The 27,780-nt window shown below is 44.3% G+C and overlaps 1 protein-coding gene and 1 pseudogene across 2 annotated transcripts; both read left to right on the forward strand.

Moving 5' to 3' along the window:
- Positions 1-278: 278 nt before the first annotated feature.
- On the forward strand, positions 279-27,101 carry NMI (N-myc and STAT interactor). Of its 2 annotated transcripts, XM_075529799.1 has the most exons (9): positions 279-431; positions 10,937-11,044; positions 13,914-13,988; positions 15,535-15,630; positions 17,390-17,552; positions 20,896-21,002; positions 23,867-24,053; positions 24,724-24,830; positions 25,588-27,101. In XM_075529799.1, exons 3-9 carry the CDS (start codon positions 13,920-13,922, stop codon positions 25,816-25,818), a joined length of 960 nt encoding a protein of 319 aa, XP_075385914.1. In that variant the 5' UTR covers positions 279-431; positions 10,937-11,044; positions 13,914-13,919; the 3' UTR covers positions 25,819-27,101. The 2 variants fall into 2 exon arrangements, with proteins under 2 accessions (XP_075385914.1, XP_075385916.1); XM_075529801.1 differs by lacking the exon at positions 10,937-11,044 and having other exon boundaries at positions 299-431.
- Positions 8,786-9,387, forward strand: LOC142424523 (translationally-controlled tumor protein-like; annotated as a pseudogene).
- Positions 27,102-27,780: the final 679 nt, after the last annotated feature.

The following is a 27,780-nucleotide window of genomic DNA, read 5'->3' on the forward strand; positions in this document are numbered from 1 at the left end:
CAAGCATGGACTTGCTCCTGCGTTTCCGTGGATGTAGACGGACACAGTACATTGGAACCATCAATCCATCAATCCGCAGGGCACTCTTGGAGACAGATTTATGGGTATGTACTTTCCAGTGACCTCACCGGGCTTCTCTCTATTTTGCTAACAATGCACGCCCACACTTTTTTTTTTTTTTAATGAAAGAAACCAACCTGGTCATCGGGGTGACACTTCGCCAGACTGCGCCCTCAGATGGCCAGGGACGCGTCTGCACAGGGCAGCACCCGGATGCCCTTCTCCCGGTGCAGCCACGGGGCGGGGGGGGGACGGATGCCCGGCGCCGCCGGACTCGCCCCTCCCCGCACACGTGGTTTCCTGGAAGGGCAGGGCGCTGGGTGCCGGGCGCGGCTGGGCGCGGGGTCGGTACGCTCGGCGGGCAGGCGCGGGTGAGTGGGGCGCCCCGTCCCCTTCTTCTTCCTCGGCCTCGGCCGCCCCCCTGACACCGGAGCCCCGGCCGGACGGGCGGGAGGAGACTCCCCAGAGCCGGGTTGGTGGGCGACAGCGCCGGGAAGCGTTTCTGCTTTCTGTCCCCTCCTGGTCGCGCGGTGGCCCTGGGGTGGCGGGGACCGATGGATGGCCCGGGGTCGCATGCCCCTCGCTGGGCACGGACCGCAGGGTGCGGTGGTGGCCTGCCTCTGATCCGGCCCTTTGGCTCGCTTCGCTGCGACCCGGAAATCGAAAGTGAGCAATGATGTGTGGTTCTTGGCCTCTCTTAGGAAAATGGATTCCTTAGAAGACGTCTCTCCTCCAGGGCAAGCACAGAGCTCTGTACTTTGCCGCCGCCCCCCACCCCTCTACCCAAGTGGCGGTCTTTCTTGAAAGAGCCTTCCCAAGGGGATCCTGTGTTCCTCATTGGATACAGTTGAGCTTAAACCCCTTTCCCAAATCAAAAAAACTTTGCAGTAGGATTCTAATTCATAGATGTGTGGTTTTATTAGAAACAAAACGGGTTTAAAAAGTTTCTGGCAGTCTTGGTCTTTTCAGGGTGCCGTTGGGGCCTGCGGATGGGTGGGTGGGTGGGGGGCTGGAGAGAATTTTTGTGCCCTGGCATAACCATCTTGAGGTCAGGGCTAATAGCTATTTTTCTTTCTTTCTTTAAAAATTTTTTTATTGGGGACTCGTACAATTTTTATCACAATCCATACATCCATCCATTGTGTCAAGTGCATATGTACATTTGTTGCCATCATCCTCCTCAAAACATTTGCCATCTACTTGAGCCCTTAATATCTGCTGCTCATTTTCTCCCTCCCCCCTACCTCGTGAACCCTTCATCATTCATATATTATTATTATTTTGTCATATATTACACTGTGTGATGTCTCCCCCTGCCCTCTTCTCTGCTGTCCCTCCCCCAGGGAGGAGGCTATGCGAAGATTCCTGTAATCAGTCCCCCCTTTCTACCCCACATTCTCTCCACCCTCCAGGCATTGCCACTATCACTGGTCCTGGAGGAGTCATCTGTCCTGGATTCCCTGTGTTTCCAGTTGCCATCTGTACCAATGTACATCCTCTGGTCTAGCCAGATTTGCAAAGTAGAATTGGGATCATGATAGTGGGGGGAGGAAGTATTTAAGAACTAGAGGAAAGTTATATGTTTCATTCTTGCCTGGTTCATCTCCTCCGCACAATCCCTCAGCAAAGGGTGTCCGGTTGGCTACCATTGGGCTTTGAGTCTCCACTCTGCACTCACCCACATTTACAATGATAGGATTTTTTGTTCCTTGATGCTTGATACCTGATCCCTTCAACAGCTTGTGGTCACACAGGCTGGTGTGTTTCTTCCATGTGGGCTTTGTTGCTTCTGAGCTATATGGCCACTTGTTTATCTTTGAGCCTTTAAGACCCTAGACACTATGTCTTTTGATAGCCGGGCACCATCAGCTTTCTTCACTACACTTGCTTATGCACATGTTTGCCTTCATTGATCGTAGCAGGGAGGTGGGCACCCACTGATATGGTTTTTAGCTCTTTGATGTCTGATAACTGGTCCCTTCTGCACCTTGTGGTCAGACAGGCTCGTTTGCTTCTTCCATGTGGGCTTTGATGCTTCTCAGCTAGATGGCCGCTTGTTTATCTTCGAGCTTTTAAGACCCCAGACGCTATATCTTTTGGTAGCCGGGCACTGTCAGCTTTCTTCACAACATTTGCTTATGCACACATTTTTCTTCAGCAATTGTGTCGGGAAGGTGCGCATCCTGGAATGCCAATTTATTAGAACAAAGTGTTCTTGCATTGAGTAAGTGCTTGAGTGGAGGCCCAATGTCCATCTGCTGCCTTAGTACTAAACCTCTAAATATATGTGCATAGATCTGTTTCCCCACACTCATATAAATATACTTACATATGTACATAACAGTCTTTGGACCTCTATAGATACCGTTTGCCACCTACTTCTTTCCTCTATTTCCTTTTACTTTCCTCTTGTCCCACTATCATGCTCAGCCTTCATCTGGGTTTCAGTAATTTCTCTAGGTTACCTTGCCCTTGCTTAATCCCTACCAGGCCACTGACACCCTCCTTGCTACTGATTTTGGATCACTTATTGTTTTCCTGTCCCTTGGTTGGTCAGCCCCACCTCCCTGCCCCCTCCTCCCCCTCTCCCATGTCCCCCCTGAAATACTGGTCCTGTTGTTTTCTCCTCCAGACTATTCATCCAGTCCATCTTATCTAGATAGATCTGTAGAGATAATAATATGCACCAAAAATCAATTCATTGCAAGATAGGCAATGAGTGAGATCACAGCTATGACAATAAAAAGGGAAACCAATTACCCATAGAAGAATAAATTAATTTTTTTAAAAAAGAAAGAAAAATCTGTAAATAGTTAAAGGTCTGATTATTGATCTCTAGGCGTGTCCTTCAGTCAGGTCCAATGGGGTACCATGTTCTGACCCCAAAGTCTGTCCTTTGTACTCCCTTGGGGGCTCCCTGCTCTGCTCCCACAGTTGCTTTGTCGCATGCTTTTAGTGCGTTGCCTTAGTATCACAGGGTCAGTCTGGGCCAGTCCCAGCCCTGAGTCTCCAGTGTTGTTCCCCTTAGGGCCCTGGGCCATCACTGGACGGTGTGTCTTGTAGTGGGATCAGCCATATTGTCCACTCTGTTTGATTGGCCAGGATGTGCTCCACTCTCTCTTCCTCACCATTCTTTTGCTCCCATTTGTGCTGATCTGACATGCCCCTCTTCCCTAGCTGGAGCTTCAGTACCGTCCTCTCAAGTAAATTCTTCTGGAGTGAAGGACTATTTTTCTTTTTACCAAACTCAGGTGGACATCGTTGCAGCTCATTGAAGCGCCGCCACAGTGTAGGGAGACAAGAGTAAGGGAACGTTTCCCCACATGGATGGGTAAAGTGTCTTGAGGAAGGTTGGGGAGATCTCAGAGATGAGCCAAGAGAGGGAAGACGGTCAATCTCGATAAAGGACGGAACTGCAGTCCAGAAACAGGGGGAAGCAGGCGGTGGCGGGACCGTTGATGCAGTAGCGACCGAGCTTGAGGTCTCGGGGCATTTCCAGCTCGGAAGGAACTTTGCCCGCCGACTGTGCCGGAGGAAGCGTGACACTCCATGGATCCTACTGCTGATGGGAGCGCAGAGCTCGTGGGCAGGTAGATCAGAGAACTCGGAGGCTCATCTTTTTCGTCAGGAAGCAAGATGACACGCATGGAACGAATTGTGAATGGAGACAAGGTTTGGATTTACCAATATGACACAGTAAGGTCCAGTCATGGCAGTGACTTCTGAGGGGATCCCCTGGGCCACTTAAATTCAAGGCAGAGAGGTTAGCTCAGAAGGTTAAACCAAACCAAACCCAAACAAGAGCAGCAAATAAAAAATATCACTGTCATCCAGTCAATTCTGACTCGTAGTGACCTATAGGACAGGGTAGAACTGCCCTTGTGGGTTTCAGAGACTGTAACACTTTATTGGAGTAGAAAGACCTTCTTTTTCTCCCACAAAGTGGCTGGTGGTTTCAAACTGCTGACCTTATGGTTAGCCGTCCGACACATAACCACCAGAAGGTTATAGCAACTGTTTATTTGGAACTCCAAAGGGAGTCCTTATAGATTTTTAGTCTTTGTAGATTTTCTTGAAGGACACAGAAAATTCACAAGGGCTTATTATGAAAGAGTTTTAAGAGAATGGAAAACTACTTGATGAGAAAAAGGCCAGGAAATTTGTATCAAGGAATTTTTTTTTCCTTCATGATAATGCACCTGCTCATTTTTCAAGATTGGGAAAGGCTGCCCTACATGCCTTTCTTTGTGAAACTTTACCCCATTCACCCTGTAGCCCTGATCTTGCCTCTTCAGCTTTTTTTGTTTCAAAGCAACACGATTTTGAATCCCTTGAAGGTGGCCAAGCTGCCATGTTGACATGTTATAAATTGAAAAGTACAGAATTTTTCAGTGAAGGGTTAGAGATGGAAACACTCAGACATGTACAGACTGAGATGGAGGCTATGCTAAGAACAGTAGTTTTAATAAAGATTTCCATGGATTTGTACCAATACCTTTCAACCCACCTTTGTATGTATCTCATTATCAAAGGTAATTGATGACTATCGACCATCTTCTTGCGTTCTTTTTTTTAATCTTCTTGCGTTCTTAACCCTATTTCACTCTTTTTAATTTTTTTGCTGGCAGGTGTGCATATGGGATGATCAGGTTTGACGTTGCAGTTATCTGATTCTATTAGGAAACAGGCAATTGCCATAATAAATGTATGGTTTGCAAATTTACAACTTTAGCATCATGAGCACCACAAAGTGGTGGCCTTCCCGTTCTGTAGACTAGAAGCCTGATAAGCATCTCACTGGGTCAAGCTTAAGGTGTAGGCAAAGCTGTTTGTTTCTGGAGATCCATGGAGGAGTCGTTTTCTTGCCCTTTTTCTAGCCTTGAACACACTGGGTTACCAGGCCGGGTGGCCGGCAACATTGCATCTCTCAGATCATTCTGTGGTCATATCTCACCCAGCCATCTCCTTTCTGCTTTCCCTTTCCTTTGTAATGTAATGTTCCTTTTGTGATTACATTGAACCCACCTAGACCATCTAGGATTTAAAAGTAATTAATATTCTAAAACCAGTTGATTAGCAGCCTTGAACCCCATCTTGATTTCCCTTTGATGCCTTACATATTGAGGCATTCTGGGAATTGGGGTAGGGCACCTTTGTTCCTCTAGTTAGTTGCCCTTGAGTTGGAGGAGCCTGGTGGTGTAGTGGTTACTCCTGGAACTGCTCACTGATTGGTTGGCAGTTGGGAACCATCAGCAGCTCTGCGGGAGAAAAGCTGTTTGCTCCCCTAACAGTTATAGTCTTGGAAACACACAAGAGGTCATTCTGACTTAGCATGGACTCCGTGGCAGTGAGGTTTTTATTTGCTTTGCCTTCTTGTTGTTTTGGAGTGGCCTCTGACTCAGGGAGACCTCGTGTGTAACAGAAGGAAACCGTGCTGGGGCCCAAGCCATCGTCCTGTTTTTCAGAATGTCTGAGGGGCCGTTATTCTGCCTGCCACTTGAAGGCATCAAAGGAAGACCATTGCTCTACATTCTGCTCATGCAGAGAGAAAGATCCAGGTTACAAACAGGCTTCAAGAAGTTCTGAGCGTATTACATACGGACCGTTTATAGGAGTTCAGTGTATCGAGGGCTTCATCAAAAGCACCTAAGATTCTTGGCATGATCATCATAAATGAAAAGTAGCTAAACAATGTGCCAGTTGTTGCCTTCTGGAAATGCAACATAGGAACGGACATAAAAAAGGAAAAATGGCTCTTCTGGTCACTGGCACTCCCAGAGCAGCAAGTGTAGGTGCAGACACCGCCAACTCCTAGACCCACCCCCACACACCAATCCTGGAAACGGCATCAAGAAACCCTGGTCATGATGATATTCGTCTCTCAAGGGGGTGGACCCCACGTTCCAGAGAAACGTGTGCTTCGTCAAGAAGCAGAACAAGAATGGCCTAAAGAAAAATGCAGGCCAACAACGACCACGCCAGGGATGCTTGAGCCAAGCTTGTCAAGGCTCTCCCAAGGAGGTCAAAGTTAAGACACCAGTGGGCGTCAACCGCTAACTCAGTCAACTGGCCTACCTCACCCACTCCACACTTGGCAAGCGGGCTCAGGCACGTATTGCCAAGGGTCTGAGGCTCTACTGGCCCAAGGCCAAGGCCAAGGCACAAAGCAAGGCTGATGTTCCAGCCAAGGCCTCGACTCCAGCTCCAGCTCCCAGTGGGGCCCAGGCTCCCACACAGTGACGGTCTCCATCTGAGGGCTTGAGGGACTGGTGTGAGCTGCCATCTGCATGGAGCTGGGGTCCTGTGATATAAGAAACATAACTCAGGCCAAGAAAAGCAAAACAAACAAGGAAAAATGGGATTTTTAAAATATGATCCTTGTCCTCAAATTTTGTCCCATCTGGTATGGAAAATGACACAGCTACATGAAAGAGATAAAGTAACATGTTGGGGCAATCAGAAAGTCCTTAAGAACATGGGGGACAGGTGGATGGAGCTTGAAGAAAGGTACATTTCATCATGTAGAGCTCACGGTTGAGAGGGCAGAGAGGATGTGACATATCGAGGGGCACAAAGGAAAAGGGGGCCTGTTTGGGGGCTCAGTGTGGCAAGGACCCAGGTCAGGGAGTTGCCCAATAAAACAGGGACCTAACTGAGGAGCCCTGGTGGTGTAGGGGTTACATGTTGGCCAGTAGTTCGAAACCACCAGCCACCACACAGGAAAGACGAGGCTTTCTGCTCCTCTAAAGAGATCCTCTTGGAAACCCACCTGGGCCATTCTCCCCTGTCCTATAGGGTCCCTTTGAGCTGGCATTGAGTTGGTGGCAGTGAGCTTTTGGTTATGGAACTGAGGCTTAGGGTAAGATGTTGGAAGAGTGTTCGTTTGAGCATTCTGCACTTGTCGATGCAATGGGGAGGTGTTGAAAAATATATACTGCAAACCTGTGAAAACCGGAACCTGTGTAATGTGGAAACCTGTCAGAGAAGGACAACTTAAATGTTTCCCACTAAAACAAGCGATAGAAAAGGGGTCAGATTGCACTTTGTCAAAAATTGAAAAACTAATAAGACCTAGGAGGGGAAATGGCTGATCTTTCAAATTTGACTTTCACAGGTTTCACTGTACATATATGTATGTTTGTGTGTGTGTGTGTGCCTGTGTACAGATAATGCATATGTATATAAATTTGGAACTATCGTAAACTTACAGGAAAGTACAACTTTTCTTTTTCCTGAATTATTTGGGAATGGACTTCCAATTATATGCCCCGTTGCCCTATTATACTTGAGTCTACGCTTTCTATTAAAACAAATGGGGGTGAAAAAGCATCCTTCTGATGTAAATCAGATCATCTGAAGTCAAAGGAGGGAATAATGCCAGAGCCTAAATTGTGAGACTCCAGTTGGCAGAAGGCTATGGGTGGCAGTGGGAGCCCAAGATACATTTGTGTGAACTATGGAGGGAGGGCATAGGCCTCTGGTGGTCTCCTTTTATCCATAAAGAAGGATGGGAAAGTGGTTACTAAACAGAGTGCATGGGAGAGGTGAGGTTAGACGATGACAGGGATGAACCTGACGGGAATAATTAAAACCTTGCCAATTGATACTCCTCTGCCGAATGCTCGACCTGATCTGGTTTTCAACATTTTCTGTATTTGTTCATATTAGGATGTATCTCAGAGGTGATATGTCATTGGGGGTCCCCCTCTGGAAGTTTTGTGTTTTTCTGTTTCTCAGTAAATGAAACCCAGGTTGATGAACCTATAGGGACAGCAAATAGAATAAGGGTTTTTTGGGGGGTGGGTACAGGAATAGTGGTGTGTGTGTGTGTATGTGTGTGTAAATGGGAGGTGATATCAAGTCGTCCAGGAAGACAAAGAAGGGTTGGAAACGGATTTTGATAACAATCGTACAGTAGTCCTTGCTTGATGTGATTGAAATATGGAATGATATGGCATATGTATTAACTCCCAATTAAAAATAAATAAATAAAGAATAAGTTCAAACTGGAAAAAAGCATCCTTCTATGTAACTACAGTACGATATAGTTGTAAAAACCAGGACATTAATATTAATACATTACCACCCTCTAATCTCCAGATTCCACTCAAATTCCACTAATACTCTTTGTCGCCAAAGGATGCGGTTCAGAAGCATGTGATGTATTTAGTGACCATGTCTTCAGAGTCTCCTTCAATCTGGAACTGTTTCTGAGCCTTTCCTTGGCGCTCATGAACTTGACCCTTCTGAGGAGACCCAGGCTAGTTGTTTTGTAGAATGTGCTTCAATTTGACTTCGCTTGATGTTTCCTCAAGTTTGGAGACACATGATGCGTCTTTGGCAGAGATATCACAGAAGTCACGCTGTGCCCGTCAGAGTGCATCCTATCGGATGGTACATGATTTTGATTTGTCCCGTTATTCATATTCACTTTGATTATTTCCTCATGGCGGCGTCGACTAAGCCGTCTCCTCTGTAAAGGGACCCTTTGAAATGAATATTTCTTTTGAAACTAGATAGTCCTTTCCTCACCCAAATTCTAGTGTATTAATTCATGTGTATGAACTTTCAGTCTTCTGTTTTACCCATTGCTAGCATCATCTCTTTTTAAGGAACCCTGGTGGCACTGAGAGTTAGGCACTGGGCTCTTAGCCGCAAGATGGATGGTTCAAACCTCTCAGCCACCCTGTGGGGTGGTGGTGGGAGATGAAGCTGTCTGTTCCCGTTAAGAATGACAGTCCCGCGCCATCATGATCATCTACCGGGACCTCATCAGCCATGATGAGATGTTCTCCGACATCTACAAGATCCGGGAGATCGCAGATGGGCTGTGTCTGGAAGTGGAGGGAAGATGGTCAGTAGGACCGAAGGTGCCATCGATGACTCCCTCATTGGGGGTAACACCTCAGCTGAAGGCCCCGATGGTGATGCAGCAGAAAGCACCGTGGTCACTGGTGTTGATATTGTCATGAACCATCACTTGCAGGAAACCAGCTTCACAAAAGAAGCCTACAAGAAGTACATCAAGGACTACATGAAATCAATCAAAGGCAAACTTGAAGAACAGAAACCAGAGAGAGTAAAGCCTTTTATGACAGGTGCTGCAGAACAAATCAAGAACATCCTTGCAAATTTCAAAAACTACCAGTTCTTTATTGGTGAGAACATGAATCCAGATGGCATGGTTGCTCTGCTGGACTACCGTGAAGATGGTGTGACCCCATATATGATCTTCTTTAAGGATGGCTTAGAGATGGAGACATGTTAACACTGTGGGCAACTCACGACCGATGCCTCATCCCGACTGGCTGCTGCTCATCCACACGACACCAGGACTTAGACAAACGGAATTGATATCATCGTGAGCTCTTCATTTACTTTTGACCTTGATTTATTTGGCGCGGAGGCTTTTTTTTTTTTTTAAGGAAAAAAAAATGTCATGTAGGTTGTCTAAAATAAAATGCATTTAAACTCAAAAAAAAAGAATGACAGTCCCAGAGACCCTACGGAGGGTCACTGGGTAAATCAGTGCAGAGGTCGTACTTGTCCTCCTCTGGCTTCCCTGTTGCCATGAGACAGAGGTCGGACATGCTTCTACCCTCCATCCTTCCTTATCCTATTCCGATACCAACCATTCCTCCCACAGCGCTCTGCTTTCCGTTGGGTCCGATCATTTGTTGCAATGACTCTGCAGGTTCCTTAAATAAAACTCACAATTATAGAGGTTTCGGAGGGCAAGTAGCAGGCCAGGATCATTATACAGTCACTGGCCCAGAGCAGCACCTCTTCTCTGGTCCTCTGCCTCTCAGCCACCTGGTCCCTTGGCTTCTACCTCTTTGGGCCAGGAAGCCCATCTTGACAGTCTGCTTGAGGTCCAATAGTCTCAGTGCTGCGTCTCTGTTCTGTGGCACAGTCTCCTTGGCTCAGCCCCTGGTTTCTGTATGGCTCCTTTGCTGTACCCCATGGTCTTAGTGCCGCAGCCTCTGGTGTCTCTGGTCTTGGCCTCTGCTATTTCAGAGACCTTGAATGTGCTCCGCTGTTGGCTTTCTTCTGGTGGTCCTGGGATTCTGTGTTTCCTGTTTCTGAGATGCTCTCACCGCACAGAGCGATTTTCATTGATGATGGAGGTGTGGCTTTTCTCTTTCTGCAGACCATACCCCCAAAGGAAACAAAGGGTGGTGATTAGTTCACACCCTCCACTAAAGTGGAGACTTAATCCCACCTTCATCCTGCCCATTAGCACAGCAGAGATTATAGTCACAGCCTAGAGGCCAGAATGTATCACTTTAGTAATGGCTAGAAGGGCCATATTCATTGACTACATCTCAGTAATGGCTAGAAGGGCCATATTCATTGACTACATCTCAGTGATGGCTAGAAGGGCCATATTCATTGACTACATCTCAGTAATGGCTAGAAGGGCCATATTCATTGACTACATCTCAGTTATGGCTAGAAGGGCCATATTCATTGACTAGATCTCCGTTGCTGTGAATTAGAATTGACTCACTGGCAGTAGGGTTTTTGTTGTTGTTGTTACTGATATTTATGTCACAGAGGTTAAGCATTCAGCTGCCAACCAAAAAGTGGTGGTCTCAGACCACCAGCTACCCTGTGGGAGAACAATATGGCAGTCTGTCTATATAGTTACAGCCCTCAGACCCTAGGGGGGCAGTTCTACTCTGTCCTATAGGGTCACTGTGACTCAGAATTGACTCCCTGGTTTGTCAATGTTTATTTTTATTCTTAAATAAGCCCAGATTTGGCCAGGGACAACCTCGCTCAGCTGGGCCCTGTAACCCTTTGACATGGCCTCAACATTCTTTGAGTCCTTGCTTGCCTTCTGACTCTGCATTTTGTACTCTCTTCGCCCCAGCCCTGGATCAGCCCTCACTCCTTTCAGTGCGAAGGATTTCCAAGATCTGGCTACTAGGTGTGCTCATTGTCCACAGGCTCTCTCAGCAGACAGACCTAAGGAATCTAGGTATGTAGGTATATGATTATATGCATGCACACATTTACATACGTATTTACTTTTGTCCACCAAAACCATGCGATTACGCGGATGTCTCTAGATTGTTCTCACAGGAGTCACCCTTGTTCCCCATTTCTGTGCTTATACTGTCTTCTCTGACAGTGGAATCCTAGCTCCTAGTATCCTTCATAGACTGACTGACTGACTGGACTAGTACGCTGTCTGTAGCTTTGGCTAATGGGAGCGCCTTCAGCTTACCCCACGTCCCTTTGGGTGGGTGCACTTTTTTTATTCTCAGGCCCATCTTGTGTATTTTCCTCCCAGCCTAGAAGAAGCCACTGCTTCAAGGGAGGCGTGCTCCTCTTATTGAGGAAGAGTAATAGAAACCAGTCTCTGGTTGCTCCGCAGGGTCGCCGTGCACTAAGTAAGAGGTGATTGATTTGTGCTAGTTTCCTAGTTTTTGCTAAAGAGGACTAAATGTCTTCCCTGTTTTTTTCAAAGAGGGATGTAATCTTAGAAGATTGTATTAAAGCCTGTCTACTAACATGATTCTGAAAACACAGAAACGGCCGTGCTAGCTCTTGTTCCATTTTTGAGCTACAAGTTCTCTGTCCCAGGAAAGTCATATGCAGGCAGAGGTTAACCTTGTTTGTGCCTTCGACTCCTTTGGCACTCAGATGAAGCCTACGGGCCTTTCTCCAAAATTGTTTTTTCACTGAATAAACACATAGAATTGCAAAGGAAACTGATTTTGTGAAAAATGTGTTTTTCTGAATATTAAAAGCCATTGCTTTTTGTAGCGTAATATGCATCAATATATTGCACAATCTAGCAGTGAGTGTAAGATGCCCTGCTGGCATAGTGGGTTATGCCTTGGGCTGTTAACTGCAAGGTCAGCAATTCAAAACCACCAGCTGCTCTGAGGGGAAAAGATGAGGCTTTCTACTCCCGTAAAGAATTAGAATCTAGAAAACTCACAGGGGCAGTTCTACCTTGTCCTATAGGGTCACTGTGAGTCAGAACCGACTCGATGGCAGTGAATTTGGGTTTGAGTTAGAGCAATGTGCTTAGTAACTATAAATTTGAAGCAGGTTTAAGCACAGACAATATCTCCAGTTATGGAGAGCAATTTCAGTAATTTGAAAATGTCTCTGCTTTCTCTTGGTGGCATTTGTTACAAGTGCCACACGTACTACTGTCATTTGTTCCTAAATTTATAATAAAAGAGAATACAATTGCAGTTTTAATGAGCGGTAATTGGAAGTCAAGATGTAATTCTTTTCCCTGTCCAATTAATGGATTTGGGCAGGAGAAGGGTTTGTGACAACTGGGGGTTTAAAGGAAGGCTATTTTGGAGCCCTTTTTGCTCTTTCCATAGTGGGTGGGGCTGTGGGGGTGGGAAGGGGTGTGTGGTCCTAAATACACTAAACCTCCAGCTCGAAGAGTTCGAAGACCCAAACACTAAGAGTTACCATCTGGTCAGCTCGACTCAGGGAAGAGCTCTGCTCCAGAGGGCTTGTTCCTTTGAACAGCTTTATTGTCATTCTGCCACATATTGTCCAAGTCAATAGTTCAGCCATATCAAGAAGAGTCGTACAATCTTGACCACGACCAGATTTAGGATATTTTCTTCTTCCTGGGCTCCTTGTTATCAGCCGTCTTTCAGTGGCTGAACTCTGGTGTGCTGATCAGGCCTTTCTTCCATGGTGCATCTGTGTGGACTTGCATCTCTGGTCCCGTGGCTGTTTTGGTTATAGCTGAGTGCATGAGACTTTCACACCATCCATGGTCCCCAAAGAGGAGTTTCTAGCCACTGCATATTATAATGACTGCAAAGTGACGTACAAAGGAATGCTAATACAGAGGGCTCTGTATTAGCTTTATTCTGAAATTAGCAATATTCTGAATTATTGGGTGAGTGAATGGCATTGGGGCCTTGTCTGACCTCCTCCCACTCCACACCTGCCGAAGGCTGCGTCCTGTGAGGCAGGAGGTCAGACAAGCCAACACCCACCAGCCTTTCTTCTCAATTCTGACACAACCCCTCCCACAGCCTCTTCTCATGCTGGGTTCAGCAATTCATTGCAGCGGCCACACAGAACTCACAGATTATACTCATGCTTGCAGGACTAATTGAGGAAGCGAACAGGTAACAGTTTAGGTGAGAAATGTTCAGAGTACTGTCGTTCAGTGAGAGGTGGCCTCTTCTCTGCCATGTCTACAGACAGGCCTCTCTGTATCCTGCTTGGGCATTGTTACAAAGTTCTATTGGGGCTGCCAATAAATGCCCAAAGGGCACGGCACTCCGCCATAAGCCTCAGCCCGAGGTTCTCTTCTCTCGCTCCGTGGGTCAACAAACCTAGTTTGCCCATTTAAGGGCCTGGAGGTGCTCCACTCCAGAGCTATCCTCCTGCCTGAAAGCACTCAACTTTCCGTGACCTGTGGGCTGAGAAATCCACTGCTGTGTCTCATGCTTTGGTTCTTGTTTCTGCTGCTCCTGCTCCTGTGCCACTCCTCATTAGCCTCTGGTGTAGTGACATACCCCTTCTTGCTTCTAAATGGCCCTTTATACTCAGAAGGATGGCAATCCCAATTAGCCTAGTTTATCAGTCACTCACCACTGAATCCCATCAGTATTGTGCCCTGCCCTCCGCCCATCTCCTTTCTTTTGAATACTCACCAGGTAAAAGCTTTTGATGGGACTAACAGATTAGGGCTCTAAGGGCCACATTAAACAGTTCACTGCACTGCAAAGAGTAAATGTTTTTTCTTTCTTTTGATCAGTATATATCAGTATATCAGTTCTTTCTTTAAATCAGTAAATATAAAAAAATCAGTAAATATGTGTGATTTAAAAATACTTTTTTATCATAACTAGGGGATCATGGAAGCTGATAAAGAGAACAGCGTTACGTTGGAGCAAGGTGAAGAATTAAAGAAAGATGAATATGAGGTACATGGATTGTGAAATGTTATTTAAGATGACGTGTATCTGTCGTTTTACAGTAGGTGATGTTTTATATGTCTCCTTATTCAGCAGTTCTTGGGAAGGCTGTAGGGTTTTCCAACCTCTTTTTACTTTTATTTCTTTTTTTCAAAGAAAAGTATCTTTCAAAATAAAACAACAAAAAAAGAAAAGTATCTCCTTTTTTTTCTCCTAAAATGCTTATACCATTAACTGCTTTCTCCCCCCTTCTCTCCCTTTGATTTCTTTGATTTCCCCCTTAGGAATTAAGAGTGTGTTTAGCCACTCTCTGATCGGGCCCCAGGGGGAAAAAAGACCCAGCTAGCTTCCCCCACTTGTCTGGTGTGTTAAGGAATCTGTGCACAGCAAGAGTCACTGCTCATTTTGTCAACTGCCTCCAATAACAAGTGTCCACAATGATTGAAAAGCCACGTCAGAGTCTCACATAACTAGGGAAGGAGCTGAGACGATACTGAAGCAAGATTCTGAAGGTCTGCGTCTGAATCCTTTGGTCTAGTACAAGAAGTTGTTGCTGTGATAATAATTTCTGTTTGAAGAATTAATACCAGACTAGTCCCAAGGAATTGGAAAGGAAAGATGTCCCAACTGTCCAGCTCTTCCAAGATGCTATTCTGCTCCATTCTCTCACGCCTCCCCTGGGTAGATTCCCTCACTTCACGTTGCGATTTGCTGCGACGATGTCCCACAGAAACCCAGGACACATGCTTGCTACTCTGTCCCAAGGGAGGTGAGCCAGATGGAGGATCCAGACAGACGCCAACCATGTCCGAAAGTCACATCAGGCTTCCTTGCTTCTAACAATGCATAGGAGAGGGGGCGTGGCTTTCTGATGCTGTGATGTTTTAGACCTATACATTGATAGCAGCATGGACATATACCTCATCCAAGGAAAACAAAGGATAGTGTGGGAAGCCACGCCCTCTAGGAAGGTCTTAACGATGGCCCCAGGGAAGCAAAGGATGGTGTTTTAAATCTTTCTTCCTTCCTTCCTTCCTTCCTTCCTTCCTTCCTTCCTTCCTTCCTTCCTTCCTTCCTTTCTTTCTTTCTTTCTTTCTTTCTTTCTTTCTTTCTTTCTTTCTTTCTTTCTTTCTTTCTTTCTGGAGTTTTAAATCTTATCTGCTAGTAGAGTCAGGTCTTAAGCCCACCCTAATCCCGGTCATTCTTCCAGTAGAGAATGCCCTCCACAATGGGATTCTAGCCAGAGGCACAGAGCCCAGAATGATAACACATCACAAAAGGGATGATGGCCAATGGGAATGTGGCTAGAAGGGCCATTTTCAGGAATCAGCCACCTCAGTTTCCATGCTTATGGCACAGGGATAGGGATGTTGGGTGGGATGTGAAGACTGCTCGAAGCTGGTGTCAAGCAGCCTGCACGTGCGGGCTCTTCTGTGAAAATGTCTAATGCCTTTCTTTGTCAGGCTCAGCTTGAGAGACATTTAGCTTCTTGAATTCATTTAGAGGAAGGAGCCCAGCGCCGTGTAACTGTTTAGTACTGTTGGATATTTTTTAGAGTTTAGCTGATGAAATGATGAAGTACAATAATAAGCTGAAAATGGACATCCAGAAGCTTGAAGCTGAGTTACAAGTGAACACCAGGGACTTTGAGGTACTCCTTTGGTTATTTTGCATGTTCGCTCTGCAGACTTCCACCCTGCTGTGCACGTGTGATATCCTCCCCTTTCTCTAGTTCTAACTCCATTACATTTACATCAAAGGACACTTCCCAGCACTTTTGCAAAATTTGGGGTCTTCTTTTCAAGTCCTTTATTCTCCTTATTTGAGGGGTTTGTTTTATTTTTTGACCTGAGGGTTTTAAATGAATTTCACTTTGTAAAAACACTAGATACATGTTAACTTTTACCATTTACATTCTTCTAAATGTTTCTGTATTTGAAGTAGATAAAACATGTATCCTGTGGGTTTTTCTTTTTGTCTTCTGAGCAACTCATTATTAAATTTAATTTTTCTTTAAACAACTTAAATGTTTAGAGCATTCTCACTTTTTGTTTTCCCAAATGGGGAATAAGATATTGACTATCAAAAAGTGAGGCTCTCTGTTCTTATGAGAGAAGGTGGCATCCAGCAGAGGATTGCACTACCAACCCGGTTGCTTCTCAGACTGGAGTCAGGCTCATTTAGTCCTGCAGCACTAAGGGGCTGCAGCAATCAGCCAGCCCGGTTCCCACTTTATAGAGGACAGAAACTCTGGTCCTGGGAGTTTAAGAAAATTGCCTCTGACACTGACCTGGACTAGGTTTCCAGCTCCCAAAGTTCCGACTGTTTCCACACGAACACAAAATACTGCTTTTTTCTCCCCTCAAAGATTACAACTTGTTGGGTAAAGTCAGCCTTATGGAACTCAGAAATCCGACTGAGGGTACACATCAAGATATAAAATAACCATAAGATTAGATCAAATGGCCTCCAAAAGTATGCGAAAAGATTTCCTTATTCATGAATTCCATTTCTCCATGAACTTTTCTCTTTTTTCTCTTCTTTTGTAGTTCTTCTCCCACCCCCAAACCCGGCTTTCTCTCTGGCCCCTCTTCTCCGTGAACTTTTCAAAACCCTGCTGCACTCCTTAAGTCACCTGGCTTAATCTTCTAGTTCTTTATTTCTTGCTTCTGTGGGACAACTCCTTTTATTTCAGCATGAGATGCAAACACCTGCGTCATGTGTATGTAGTTCTACAGATGTGTTTGTGCCAGTGTTTGAAGTGGCCCAATGTAATGGTGCGACTTTATCCTCCGGGGAACAGTGCTACGTGATATGTGTTTCACTGCACTGTTGTTACAAACCCATGTTCTGGAAATGGCTAAGAAGTCATGGAATGGGAAGCACTGGGAAAGGGAGAATTTAAATGTGATAAATACCAATTCATAAAATCCAAGAGCCCTTCTTTCATAGATTTTAAAAAATTTGCTGTCTTAATACTCTTAGCACACACGACTGTACTTCAATACTTTGCAGTGAGATTAAGCATGCTGTCTAATGACTCTCCTATGTTTTTGCCTATTCCTGACACACCTGTTATTTAAAAGGTACTTATTTACACGAATGATGTAGGCTTTAGAATCAAATGCTAGGCAATATTGACCCGTTTAAACAGTAATTAGAAAAAGCCAAAAGATCATAAGCTTATAATTTCATCTCTGAAATCATAGTGCCGGATCCGTGTTTGATTACGTTATTAAGTGGTCTTACCCGGGAAGGATGAAAGATAAGTAAGAGCACACTCAGTATTCTGTGGGCTTCTGTAACTGTGGATAAGGGATTGTTGGATGATTGAATCACATTATCTAGGGGGGGGGTGTATAAGTTATTTCTTAGCTTGATTTTAATTAGATATTTCTGTTTGAATTTAGTTCAAAGAGGCTTTTCCTGAAAAAAAGATGAAATTCCTCTCCATAGAGAATCCTGAGAACGACAGCCAGTTGTTAAGCGCATCTTGTGCTTTTCAAGTGAAAGTAAGAGTTCCTTATGTCCTGAAAAGAGGGCAAGCGCTCATCACCTTTGAAAGCGAAGAAGGTACGTACAACCTCTGTCCCAAAGTGGGATCGCAGTGCATTTGGAAAGCAATCGCAAAGTATCTTCAGAGCTACTCAGTGATGCCTTTATGGTTTCTCCAATCACCATTTTATCCCCATGATACCCTGAGGTGGGGATGAGTGTGCATGTTTTATATATGGGAAAATGGTGGCTTTCGACTCAGACCCAAATGCTATCACGTTGACTACTAGCCTCTTTCCACTCCACATCCAAAAGAACTCCACCAGCCTCAAATCGATTCTGACTCATCGTGACCCTACACGGGGGTCTCTGAGATCCTAAGCCTTCCCGGGGTCAGCCAGCCTCAGCTTTCTCCCTTGGAGCAGCTGGTGGGGTTGAACCTCTTGCCTTGGGGTTAACAGCCCAGCATGCAACCTCCGGAAACGCCAGGGTTCCTTCTGCTCTGCACCCCGCCTCTTTAGTGATAACAATCACACTGACAGTAATCCTATTCTAGGGAAGTAGAGCTCTACACAGATCTTGGAACGTTTGCGCAGATCTCTCAGCTTACACCCATGCAGCTATATGAAAGTAATTGGATCAGGTAGAAGGGATTTGGATTTCGTAGCCAAGGAAACAGATTCTCAGAAAGTCTAAGTGATTTCCCCATGGGTTTATGACTGAGCACAAGACAGAAAGAGTTTCGGGGTCAGATTTGGATGGGATTTGATGATCACTAAGTCTGCTGTGGATATTGGGCCCTGTTCAGGGTGAGGGGTGCCTTCGTGAAGAGGATTTGGGTTTGGGTACCAGTTCTGCCCCATTCTACAAGTGTGATTTAGGGTGGGTTCTTTAACATACACCGAGTCTCAGAACTGTAGAACAGCTTTTGTGGCAGTACTTCCCTTATAGGCCAGCTTTGAGTATTAAATGGGAAGTATTCATCAACTAGTTAGCTCAGTGTCTAACACCTAATAAATGCTTAATAAATGTTAGCTCTTATTATTGCTACGTGTTAGGGATGTCCAGGTAAGGAAACAGAAAGAAGGTAAGTAACTGGTGCGAGGTAACCTAGGCAGAGCGGAGAGCCATGACCTCAGTGCACCAGGACTTTGTGCTGTGCCAGTCCCTTCCGGGAAGGCCCCTATCTGCCCACTATCTTTGCCCCAGATTTCTCAAAGCATAGGTGGGATCAGGTGGTTTTCACAAGCCCTACTTCTGCTCAGATTTTGAGAAAACAAGATTCTAGTCCCTGACGCCTCACACCTGGTCCACTAGTCTAGCCCCCAAATTAAAGTTAGAAAGAAAGGCATTCTAGTAGGCCAGTCAAGGTCCATCCAAGTATATCTGGCCAATCCTGGGGGCTCCTCTGTGTCTGAGGGCAAAGACTGGAAGGTGAATGCCATACTGGCTGTTGGCAGTGGTGACCAGAAGCTGTAATTGGGGATTCAGGAAGCAGAGCTTCTGCACGGAATTAGCTGGAACTGTTGGGAATAGGATGGAGATCATCTTCAGAAACAGTGACTTCACTGGTTCCACCCTTGGTAAGCCTCCAAGGCCCTGTCCTGGGACAACTAGGTACTGGCACTGAAATAACAGTTACATAGCTTCTGAAAGAGTCATTCACAAAAGTTGAAAGAAGCAATCCCTCTGAGCTGCGTCAGCTTTCCAGATGTTGGGGTTCTGCGTAGAGTGGGAGGAAAGGAGCATTATCTGAGTATTACTTCACTGATATTTTCTGTTGTTGTTGCCTGTTGTCATTAGCAAAAAACAAAAACAAAAAAACTAAGGCACAGACACAGACTTTGGTGCCGTGAGACTAAATTTTCACATGGAGACGCCTTGTCTTCTAGCCGTTTCGCTTCTTCCAGCTGTGGGGTACTTTCTGGTGATCATAAACACATGTGAACCTTAGAAGACAGGAAGATAGGGAGGGAACACATCTTGTCTCTGTGGCAAGTTAGAATAAGCAGCCCCAGTATTAATAATGAATGTGTCATCGGCTGTATGTCACACAGTCAGCAATAATCATATACCTACATACATTAGAAATTGCCCTAGAGTTGCTCTTTGGTGGTCTAAAATCATTAGATTGTATTGAGCTGCTTGCATTTGTAGGCATAAATTAAAGTTGAGCATTGGTGATCGGATTATCGGTCTATCTACCTTTTAAAGAGGGAGTTCGAAAGCATGTTAACCAAAGTAGAAATACTCATTAAATGTGGCAACCCACCCCATCCCTCACTTTTTATATTCCAGCCTATTTGATCTTTAATACATAATCCCCAGGAAGATATATATTTCTGTGGTGCTTATATTAAGAGAGGAGCCTTGGCAATGCTGATGGGTAAGCGTTGGACTACTAATCCTAAGGTCCGAAGTTCAAACCCACCAGTTGCTCTGCAGGAGAAAGAGGAGGCTGTCTGCTCCTGTAAAGATTTACAGTCCCCGAAACTCTACATAGTGTTGCTATGAGTCAGAATCGACTTGGTAGCGATGGGTTTGATTATGCATGTGTGTGTGTGTTTTTAAGAAGTCATGCTAAGTAATAAATTAAATAAAATTAAGATTAATTGGCAGAGTGATACTGACTTGGGAGAGCACAATCAGAAACTGACTGTACTTTAAAGTAGCAGGAGAATTTTCTGGTAATGTCAGCAGTGGAACAGGTGAGGGTATGGCTTGACTGAGATAATAATTCTGGAAGCATTATTGGGGTGCTTCCTTAAAAGATGAATCTAACTTGCTGAGACTTTCTTCACTGTCAGTTGCTGCTGGTGTCAATTATTTTCATATTAAGATATCCCATTCGGGCAACTCTGCTGTTGTAATTGGTAGGTGCTGTCCCTTGTTTCCAATTTGTAGGGACTTACGTACAACAGAACGAAACACCTCCCAGCCCTATGCCACCTTCAGAATTGTTGTGCTTAAGCTCATTGGTGCAGCCACCGTGTCAGTCCGTCTCCTCCAGGGTCTTCCTCCTATTTGCTGCTCTTCTCGCTGTACTGGATTCAGCATGACATCCTGCAGGGGCTGGACTCTACTGATAACCTACCCCCAGTACTCATAGTGGCTCTAGGGACAGGGTGGAACTTCCCCGCGGGTGTCTGAGATGGTAACTCTTTGCAGGAGTAGGAAGCCTCCTCTTTCTCTGTGGAGCTGCTGGTGGTTTTGAATTAGTGACCTTGAGGTTAGCAGCCCAACGCCTAACTACTACACCACCAGGGTTCCAGCATGACTATTATCACTAAAGTAATTCTAAAGTAGATTTTAAAATGAGACCCTTTAAAATCAACAGAGACATAGCATGATTTGTTTCAAATTGAGAGCATAAAATTTTTTGAACTATTTTGACTTTAATACTTTCCAAATGGTTTCTCAGTTGCCCAAAATGTGATACAAATGGGAAAACATTTCGTGCAGATAGAGGATGAAGTCGTGGAGGTTACGGCCCAGACAGTTCAATTAAACTCAGGAGTCACATTCCAGGTAACATGTTGTGGATTGAATTGTTTCCCCAAAATTTATGCTGCAAACTCTTATCTCTATGTCTATATCTGTACTTAGACCAAGAGGCAGTTATTTGAACAGAACAAGGGAATACTGAGCGATTTACACTAGGAAAGGTGTGTGTCAAGGTTGTATCCTTTCACCATACTTAGTCTGTCTGCTCAGCTAATAATCCGAGAAGTTGGACAATATGAGAAGTATATGGCGCCAGGACTGGAGGAAATCTCATGAACAACTTGCAATATCTGGATGCCGCAAGCTTGCTTGCTTGATGTGAGGAAGACTCGTTAATGAAAAACCGCAGGCCTCCAGTGTGGAGTGCAGTGCAGTATAAAGAAAGCCAAAGTCCACACTTTTGGATTAATAGACAATGTCACGATCAGTGCAGAAAAGATGGGCCTTGTGAGAGGGGTGATTTCACTTGAGTCCACAGTCAACCCTCGCAGAGGCAGTAGTGAAGACTTCAGATGATGTACTGCATCCGGCACACCTTCCACACGAGGCCTCTTTCCACTGCTGATGAACAAGGATCTCACTTTGAGGGCAAAGGGGTGTCTGCCCTAAGCTATGAGATTTTCTTTTTACCTTTGTATTGTGAACTAGGTGAAGGTTTACAGACAGATCGTCAGTTGTACATTCAACAGTTCATATACATTTTGTTTCAACTCATCCATTGCAATCCACTCAATGCACCACCACGCCTTCCCCGTGTGTCCCATTTCTGTCACTCCTTTCCCCCTCGCCCTCTACTTTATCCTTGGGAAGATGCAGCCCTTTTGTTTTCAATGGTGGATTATTCTAACACAGGAGAGAATTCAGTTCCAAACCTGAAAACTGATGAAAGGCCATAGTTTTGGGGTCCCACCAGTCTCTGGCTGACCAGTAAGCCAGTTATCTTTTATGATTTGTGTTTGGTTCTACGTTTGTCTCCATCTCCACCCAGGTTCTTTCAATCTGATCCCTTTCAGAGCACTTGGTAGTGGTACCTGGGCACCATTTAGGTCTTTGGGTCTCAGGGCCTTTGGGGCTGATATTTGTGGAGCCGTTAGTCCATTGGACTATATGTTTCTCTATGTGTTTTGATTCTCATTTTCTATTTTCTTTCCTCTAGATGGGGAGAAATTAGTAGTTATACCTTACATGGTTGCTCATATGCTTAAAAAAAAGTGTGGGTATGAATTAGGTGAAGGTTTGTAGAGCAAATCATAGCTTCACATTAAAAAAATTCATACGCGTTTGATTCCACCCATGTATGCCAATACCTTCAGTGTGCCAACACCCTATCCCATTTCCTCCCTGTGTTTCCCATTTCCCTTCTTCCTTCATTCCTAACCCTGTGAGCATTCGAGCTTTTAAGACCCGCACCCCCACCCCCTATCCCGGTCAATACGCACTAAAGGTCAGTGCGCACGAAAGTAGGATGTAGAATATTGTCACGGCGAACCATGTTATGGTTTTGATCCCACAGGTCCAGTGACTCATTTCCTCAAGGTGTTTGGTCGTGTTTAAGTTTTCACAACTCCCTGCATGCTCTCTCAGATTCGTGGATATATTTGTAGCAATTGTGGGCTCAAACCTAGCAGTCGTTGCGAGGATAACAAGGGACCAGCAGTTGTTTGTTTTGTTAGATAGAGTCGCTATGAGTTGCAACAGACCACCTGAACAACAACATGCCTACAGTTGTAACCTCATCTGGAATGAGTTGTCACTGTTATGCTAACTGGGTGGAATTTGTGAAAGGATATATTGAGTTAATCTCGTATAAAGGAGCAAATTAAGCAAAAGAATATGGGGGAAGATATACCAAGCCACACGGAGAGCTCCAGGGAACCCGGAAAGAAGCTGAAGAAACAAGAACCTACCTCTAGCTGATGCAGAGAGAAAGCCTTCACACAGACCCAGCATTCTGAATTTAGGCTTCTGGCCCCCTAAACTGCCAGAAAATAAATTTTTGTTTTTAAGCTATCCGCATGTATTTTGCTATATTGGTACTAGATCACTAAGAAATGTGGCCGTCTTCTAGCTGAGAAACAACAAAGCCCACATGGAAGAAGCACACCAGCTTGGGTAATCATGAGGTGTTGATGGGATCAGATATCTGGCATCTAAGACCTACAACAAAAAATTATATCGATGTGAATGAGGGAAAGGATGGAGTGGAGACCCAGAGCCCATCCGTAGACCATTGGACATCCCCTTACAGAAGGGTCGCAAGGAGGAGATGAGGCAGTCAGGGTGCAGTATAGCACTGATGAAACATACAACTTTCCTCTAGTCCTTTAATGCTTCCAACCCTCACTATCATGACCCCAATTCTACCTTACAAATCCAACTCAACCAGAGCATGTACACTGGTACAGATAAGAGCTGGAAACACATGGAATCCAGGACAGATAAACCCTTCAGGACTAATAATGAGAGTAGCGATACCAGGAGGGAAAGGGTAGAAGGTGGGGTAGAAAGGGGGAACCAATCACAATGGTCGACATATAACCCCCTCCCTGTGGAAGGACCACAGAAAAGTGGATGAAGGGAGACAGCGGTCTGTATAAGACATGAAAAAAGTAATAATTTGTAAATTGTCAAGAGTCCATGGGGAGGGAGGGAGGGGATTGGAAGGGGAAAAATGAGCGGATACCAAGGGCTGAAGTAGAAAGAGAATGTTTTGAAAATGATGATGGCAACATATGTACAAATGTGCTTGACACAATGGATGGGTGGCTGTAAGAGCCCCCAATAAAATGAGAAAAAGAAAAGAAATGTGGCCATGAAAGATTTTTGGAAACTGGTTGTTCATGGCCACTTTCCGCATCTGAATTCTGACATCTGAGATTACTTCGTAGGTTCGTGTACAAGTTTCTGACGTGAAGATCAATGTTACTGGAATTCCTGATGAACTGCCTGCAGAGCAGATGCGAGACAAGTTAGAGCTGAGCTTTTCCAAGGCCCGGAACGGAGGTGGTGAGGTGGAATGCGTGCAGTATGACCCTCAGTCGCGGAGTGCTGTCATCACGTTTGTGGAAAGTGGAGGTACCCACCTGTGCAGAAAGTTACAACCCCTCCCGGAGGAGTTAAAAACAAAAGTGGGCATATGTTCTCCACAGCCGGGCCTATTAAGCTTAAAGAGTTCGTGACCCATTGCCTTTCTCCATTCTAGGGGTATTTCTGTTAAGAAAGAAGTTAGTCTCCTCTTTGTCTTGGAAATATACTCATATACATGTCAATTTTTATTATTTGATTTCAGTGTTGCTGGAAGACATTCCTGCCCTCACCCCTTTGGCTAACATTGTTAACTCTTATCTATTAAAGTACTACCGGGTATTTGATAGTTTTGTGACATCGTTACGTTGCAGTCATGGTTTTTGTTTGCATTTCTTGAGAAACTGGGAACGGCCCCAGATGGGTTCCCTTTTACAGGTGTCTGTTGAGACCTGTGGAGGGCATTCCTGTTCTGTCGGAGCAGAGTGCAGCTCCCTGTGAACTAGACTACCGTGAATAGTTCAGGACCAGGGGACTGTTGTAATCCCATTGTTGTTTAGTCTTCCAGTTCTCAATAAATAAAACCACAAAAGCCTGGCAGCATTTCTAAAAACCTAGCCGCCGCCACCCAATTCAGTGTGTTGTGATATTCTTCAGTTTCAAGGCAGTTTAACTTTGGCTTAAAAATGATGTTAACAAGAATTTTTTTTTTCACTTTTAGTTGCTGGCAAGCTTTTGAAAAAGGATGACTCTCCTCTGTATATAAATCAAAAGTGCTATAGAGTCATGGTTTCTCCATACATTGAAAAACACTTGGAGAAGTTTCAGGTAAAGAATATTCTTTTATTTTGGGAACTCACCGAAGAACCTCAGCCCACACTACACATACACACACACACACACACACACACAAAAGAAGAAAGAAAATTGTGAGTGTGCTGCTCTTCGAATCTTATTGATAAGGGATATAAAATCGCGCTTATGTTTGATGCAGACCGGGCTGATTTTTAAAAAAGAGTGCCTTAATGCAAAACTGTACCTTACTCAATTTATGACACCAACGTTTAACTGAAAGTATTCAGCAAACGGTGCAATCCTTTTTCTACGTGGAGACATACTTACATTTCTTGCAGTCTGATGGGATGCTAGCAATAATGCTTCATCAGCATTTTCTCTGAACTCCTGATCAGTACCCTAACCCTGCTCCTTTTCTCTGCACATTTCCCGTTTTTCGGTGGGACCACTACCTACTAGTCCACCCACCAGTGGATTGCTTTAATCTCCTAATTGTCTGGTCCTATATTTCTCTGAACGCTAAGAACTCATACTCGATCCTTAATTTTTGCCTCACGGTCAACATTCACTGGGTCACTGACTCAGCTCCTGCTGTTGTTTTCTTATCTCTAGTCTCTCTAATGCCACCAGAGCGATCTTCCTAAAACTCAGAGCCTTCCTCTCCTACACGCACTTCCTCAGGCTCCCTGTTTCTCAAGATCAACTTCCCAGGGTTGAGCAGAGGTTCAAGATGGAAAGTTTGATAATTCTCATTATCTTGACAACGTTTCCATTTCTTTTTCCTCCATAGGTATTTTCAGGAACATCTGCCAGGACTGTGCTTCTGACTGGAATGGAACACATACTGCTGGATGAAGAAACTCTAGAGGATTTCCTTAGCATTCACTTCCAGCGCGAGAAGAACGGGGGTGGAGAAGTAGACGTGGTCAAGTGCTCACTAGTCCAAACTCAAATAGCTTACTTTGAAGAAGAAACTGATAGTCATGTGAAAATGACAAATTCTGAGCTCAAATCACTATGAACATTTGACATAAATAAGAGTCCCGTTCTTTAAACACACAAAAAATTTGATTCTTCATTGTTCATTTCTTTTTAGATACAGAATGTATTTCTGTGGTTTTGATTTCGTCTTTGTTTCAAATGGTGCTGCGTGTGTTTAGAAATGCAGTAAATGTGTGCTGTATTAAAAGGCAGCTTTATTCATAAATTAGACATGGATTGGTGCCATATCTGAGGCAGTCAGCCTTAAGTCACCCCGATACACCCTGCCTGTGCTGGCTCATTTGGTTGTGACCCGTGGGCCAATTCTCATCTGGCTTCATGCTCAGAAATGTGCAGACTTGACTCTTTTAATATTTCCCCAAAGAAATGCAGTTAGATTCAGCATTTTGTGATTTCTGTAGAATTCACCATCGATTAGAGGACTTCGAGAAGGATCAATTTCCACTTTGAATAGCATTTCCCTTCTCTCTACAGAAGTATTTCTCAGTACAGTTTGGGGTCCTTATTTGGAAATTTCTTCCATCCAGAGTATTTAGTGTCCCCCAATTCCTTCCAAGCCTTCTTCTCTCCATACAGAACTTGTAAGACCAGTATTTTCTTTCTTTTACACATATATTAGAACTAATCAGCTTAAGGAATTGGAAAACCCTGGAAAAAAGAAAGACAAAGTTAGTGAGTGTCTTGGGACTCTTCATGTCTGATGTTGGGAAATGCATAAAAATTAAACTGTTCTGCCCGCTAAACTGGACTGGACCAGGCAAAACCAAACCAAACTCATTGCCATCATGTCAGTCCTCATAGCGACCCTTTAGGACAGAGTAAAACTGCTCCTTTGGGTTTCAGCTACTCACTCACCACCATCGAGTCAATTCTGACTCATAGCGACCTTGTAGGGCAGTGTAGAACTGCCCTTGTCCATTTCTAGCACGGTAAATCTTTAAGGGAGCAGAAAACTTCTGTCTCCTGAGGAGCAGAAGTTTGAACTGCTGATCTTATGGTTAACATCCCAGTGAATAATCAATTGCAAGGTAAGTGGTTCAAGCACGTCTGCTTCACTGAGGGGGAAACAGGAGGCTGGCAACTCCAATAAAGATTTCATCTTTACCAGGGAGAGAAGGGGAGGGAAGATAAAGCAATGAACTTGACTGTTGACAGGTGTTATTGAGTGAAAAGGAAATAGTCCACAAGAGGGAGAAGTCAGGGAGCAGGTGAACTACCGGGAGGTTTAAACTGGTAAATACAAAGTTGGTTACTGAAACATAAATTCCCACCTAATTTACAATAAAAATTTTGTTATTAAAATCTTTCTTTTTAATTTTTATTATTATTATTATTTTTAAATCTTTCTTTAGTCTCCTAAGTTCAAAGATGAATAAAAAATCTTTTTTAAAATAATAATTTTTAAATTTGTAAACTAAGTGGATGTTTACATTTCTGATCAGGTTTGATTAGAGATTTAAACTGGTGAATAAAAAGTTAACAATCTGAAATGTGAACATCCACTTAATCTACAATAGAAAAATATTTTTTAAAGAGATTTATTCACCTTTGGGCTTAAAAAAAACTAAAACCAGACTCACTGCTATCCAGTCAGTGCTGAATCAATGCAACCTGCTGTGAGTTTCCAAGACTATAAGTTTTTATGGGAGTAGAAAGCCCAGTCATTCTCTGAGGAGCTGCTCGTGGTTTAGAACTGCCGACCATGCAGATCACAGCCCAATGAGTAACCACTATACCACCAGGGCTTTTCCTCTAGGGCTTAGTTTTTTAAATATTTATTTCTTTTAAAATAATTTGAAAAATATATAATTAGGTGGGAGTTTACATTTCAGATCAACTTTGTATTTTCCAGTTTAAACCACTGTTATAGTTTGCGACGACTAGTGAAACAAATTCATAGACACTCATGTATATGAGAAAGAGGTTTATGTACAAGAGCAATTGAATATTGATTGAGAAAATGTTCTAGCCCAGTCCAGAT

This window comes from Tenrec ecaudatus, chromosome 13 (genome assembly GCF_050624435.1).
Source record: "Tenrec ecaudatus isolate mTenEca1 chromosome 13, mTenEca1.hap1, whole genome shotgun sequence".
Taxonomy (NCBI): domain Eukaryota; kingdom Metazoa; phylum Chordata; class Mammalia; order Afrosoricida; family Tenrecidae; genus Tenrec; species Tenrec ecaudatus.

Coding starts and splice junctions, on each gene's coding strand:
- NMI (XM_075529799.1), top strand. CDS start 13,920: ATGGAAGCTGATAAAGAGAACAGCGTTACGTTGGAGCAAGGTGAAGAA. Junction 21,003..23,866: donor ACTCAGGAGTCACATTCCAG/GTAACATGTTGT, acceptor ATTACTTCGTAG/GTTCGTGTACAAGTTTCTGA. Junction 24,054..24,723: donor CACGTTTGTGGAAAGTGGAG/GTACCCACCTGT, acceptor TTTCACTTTTAG/TTGCTGGCAAGCTTTTGAAA.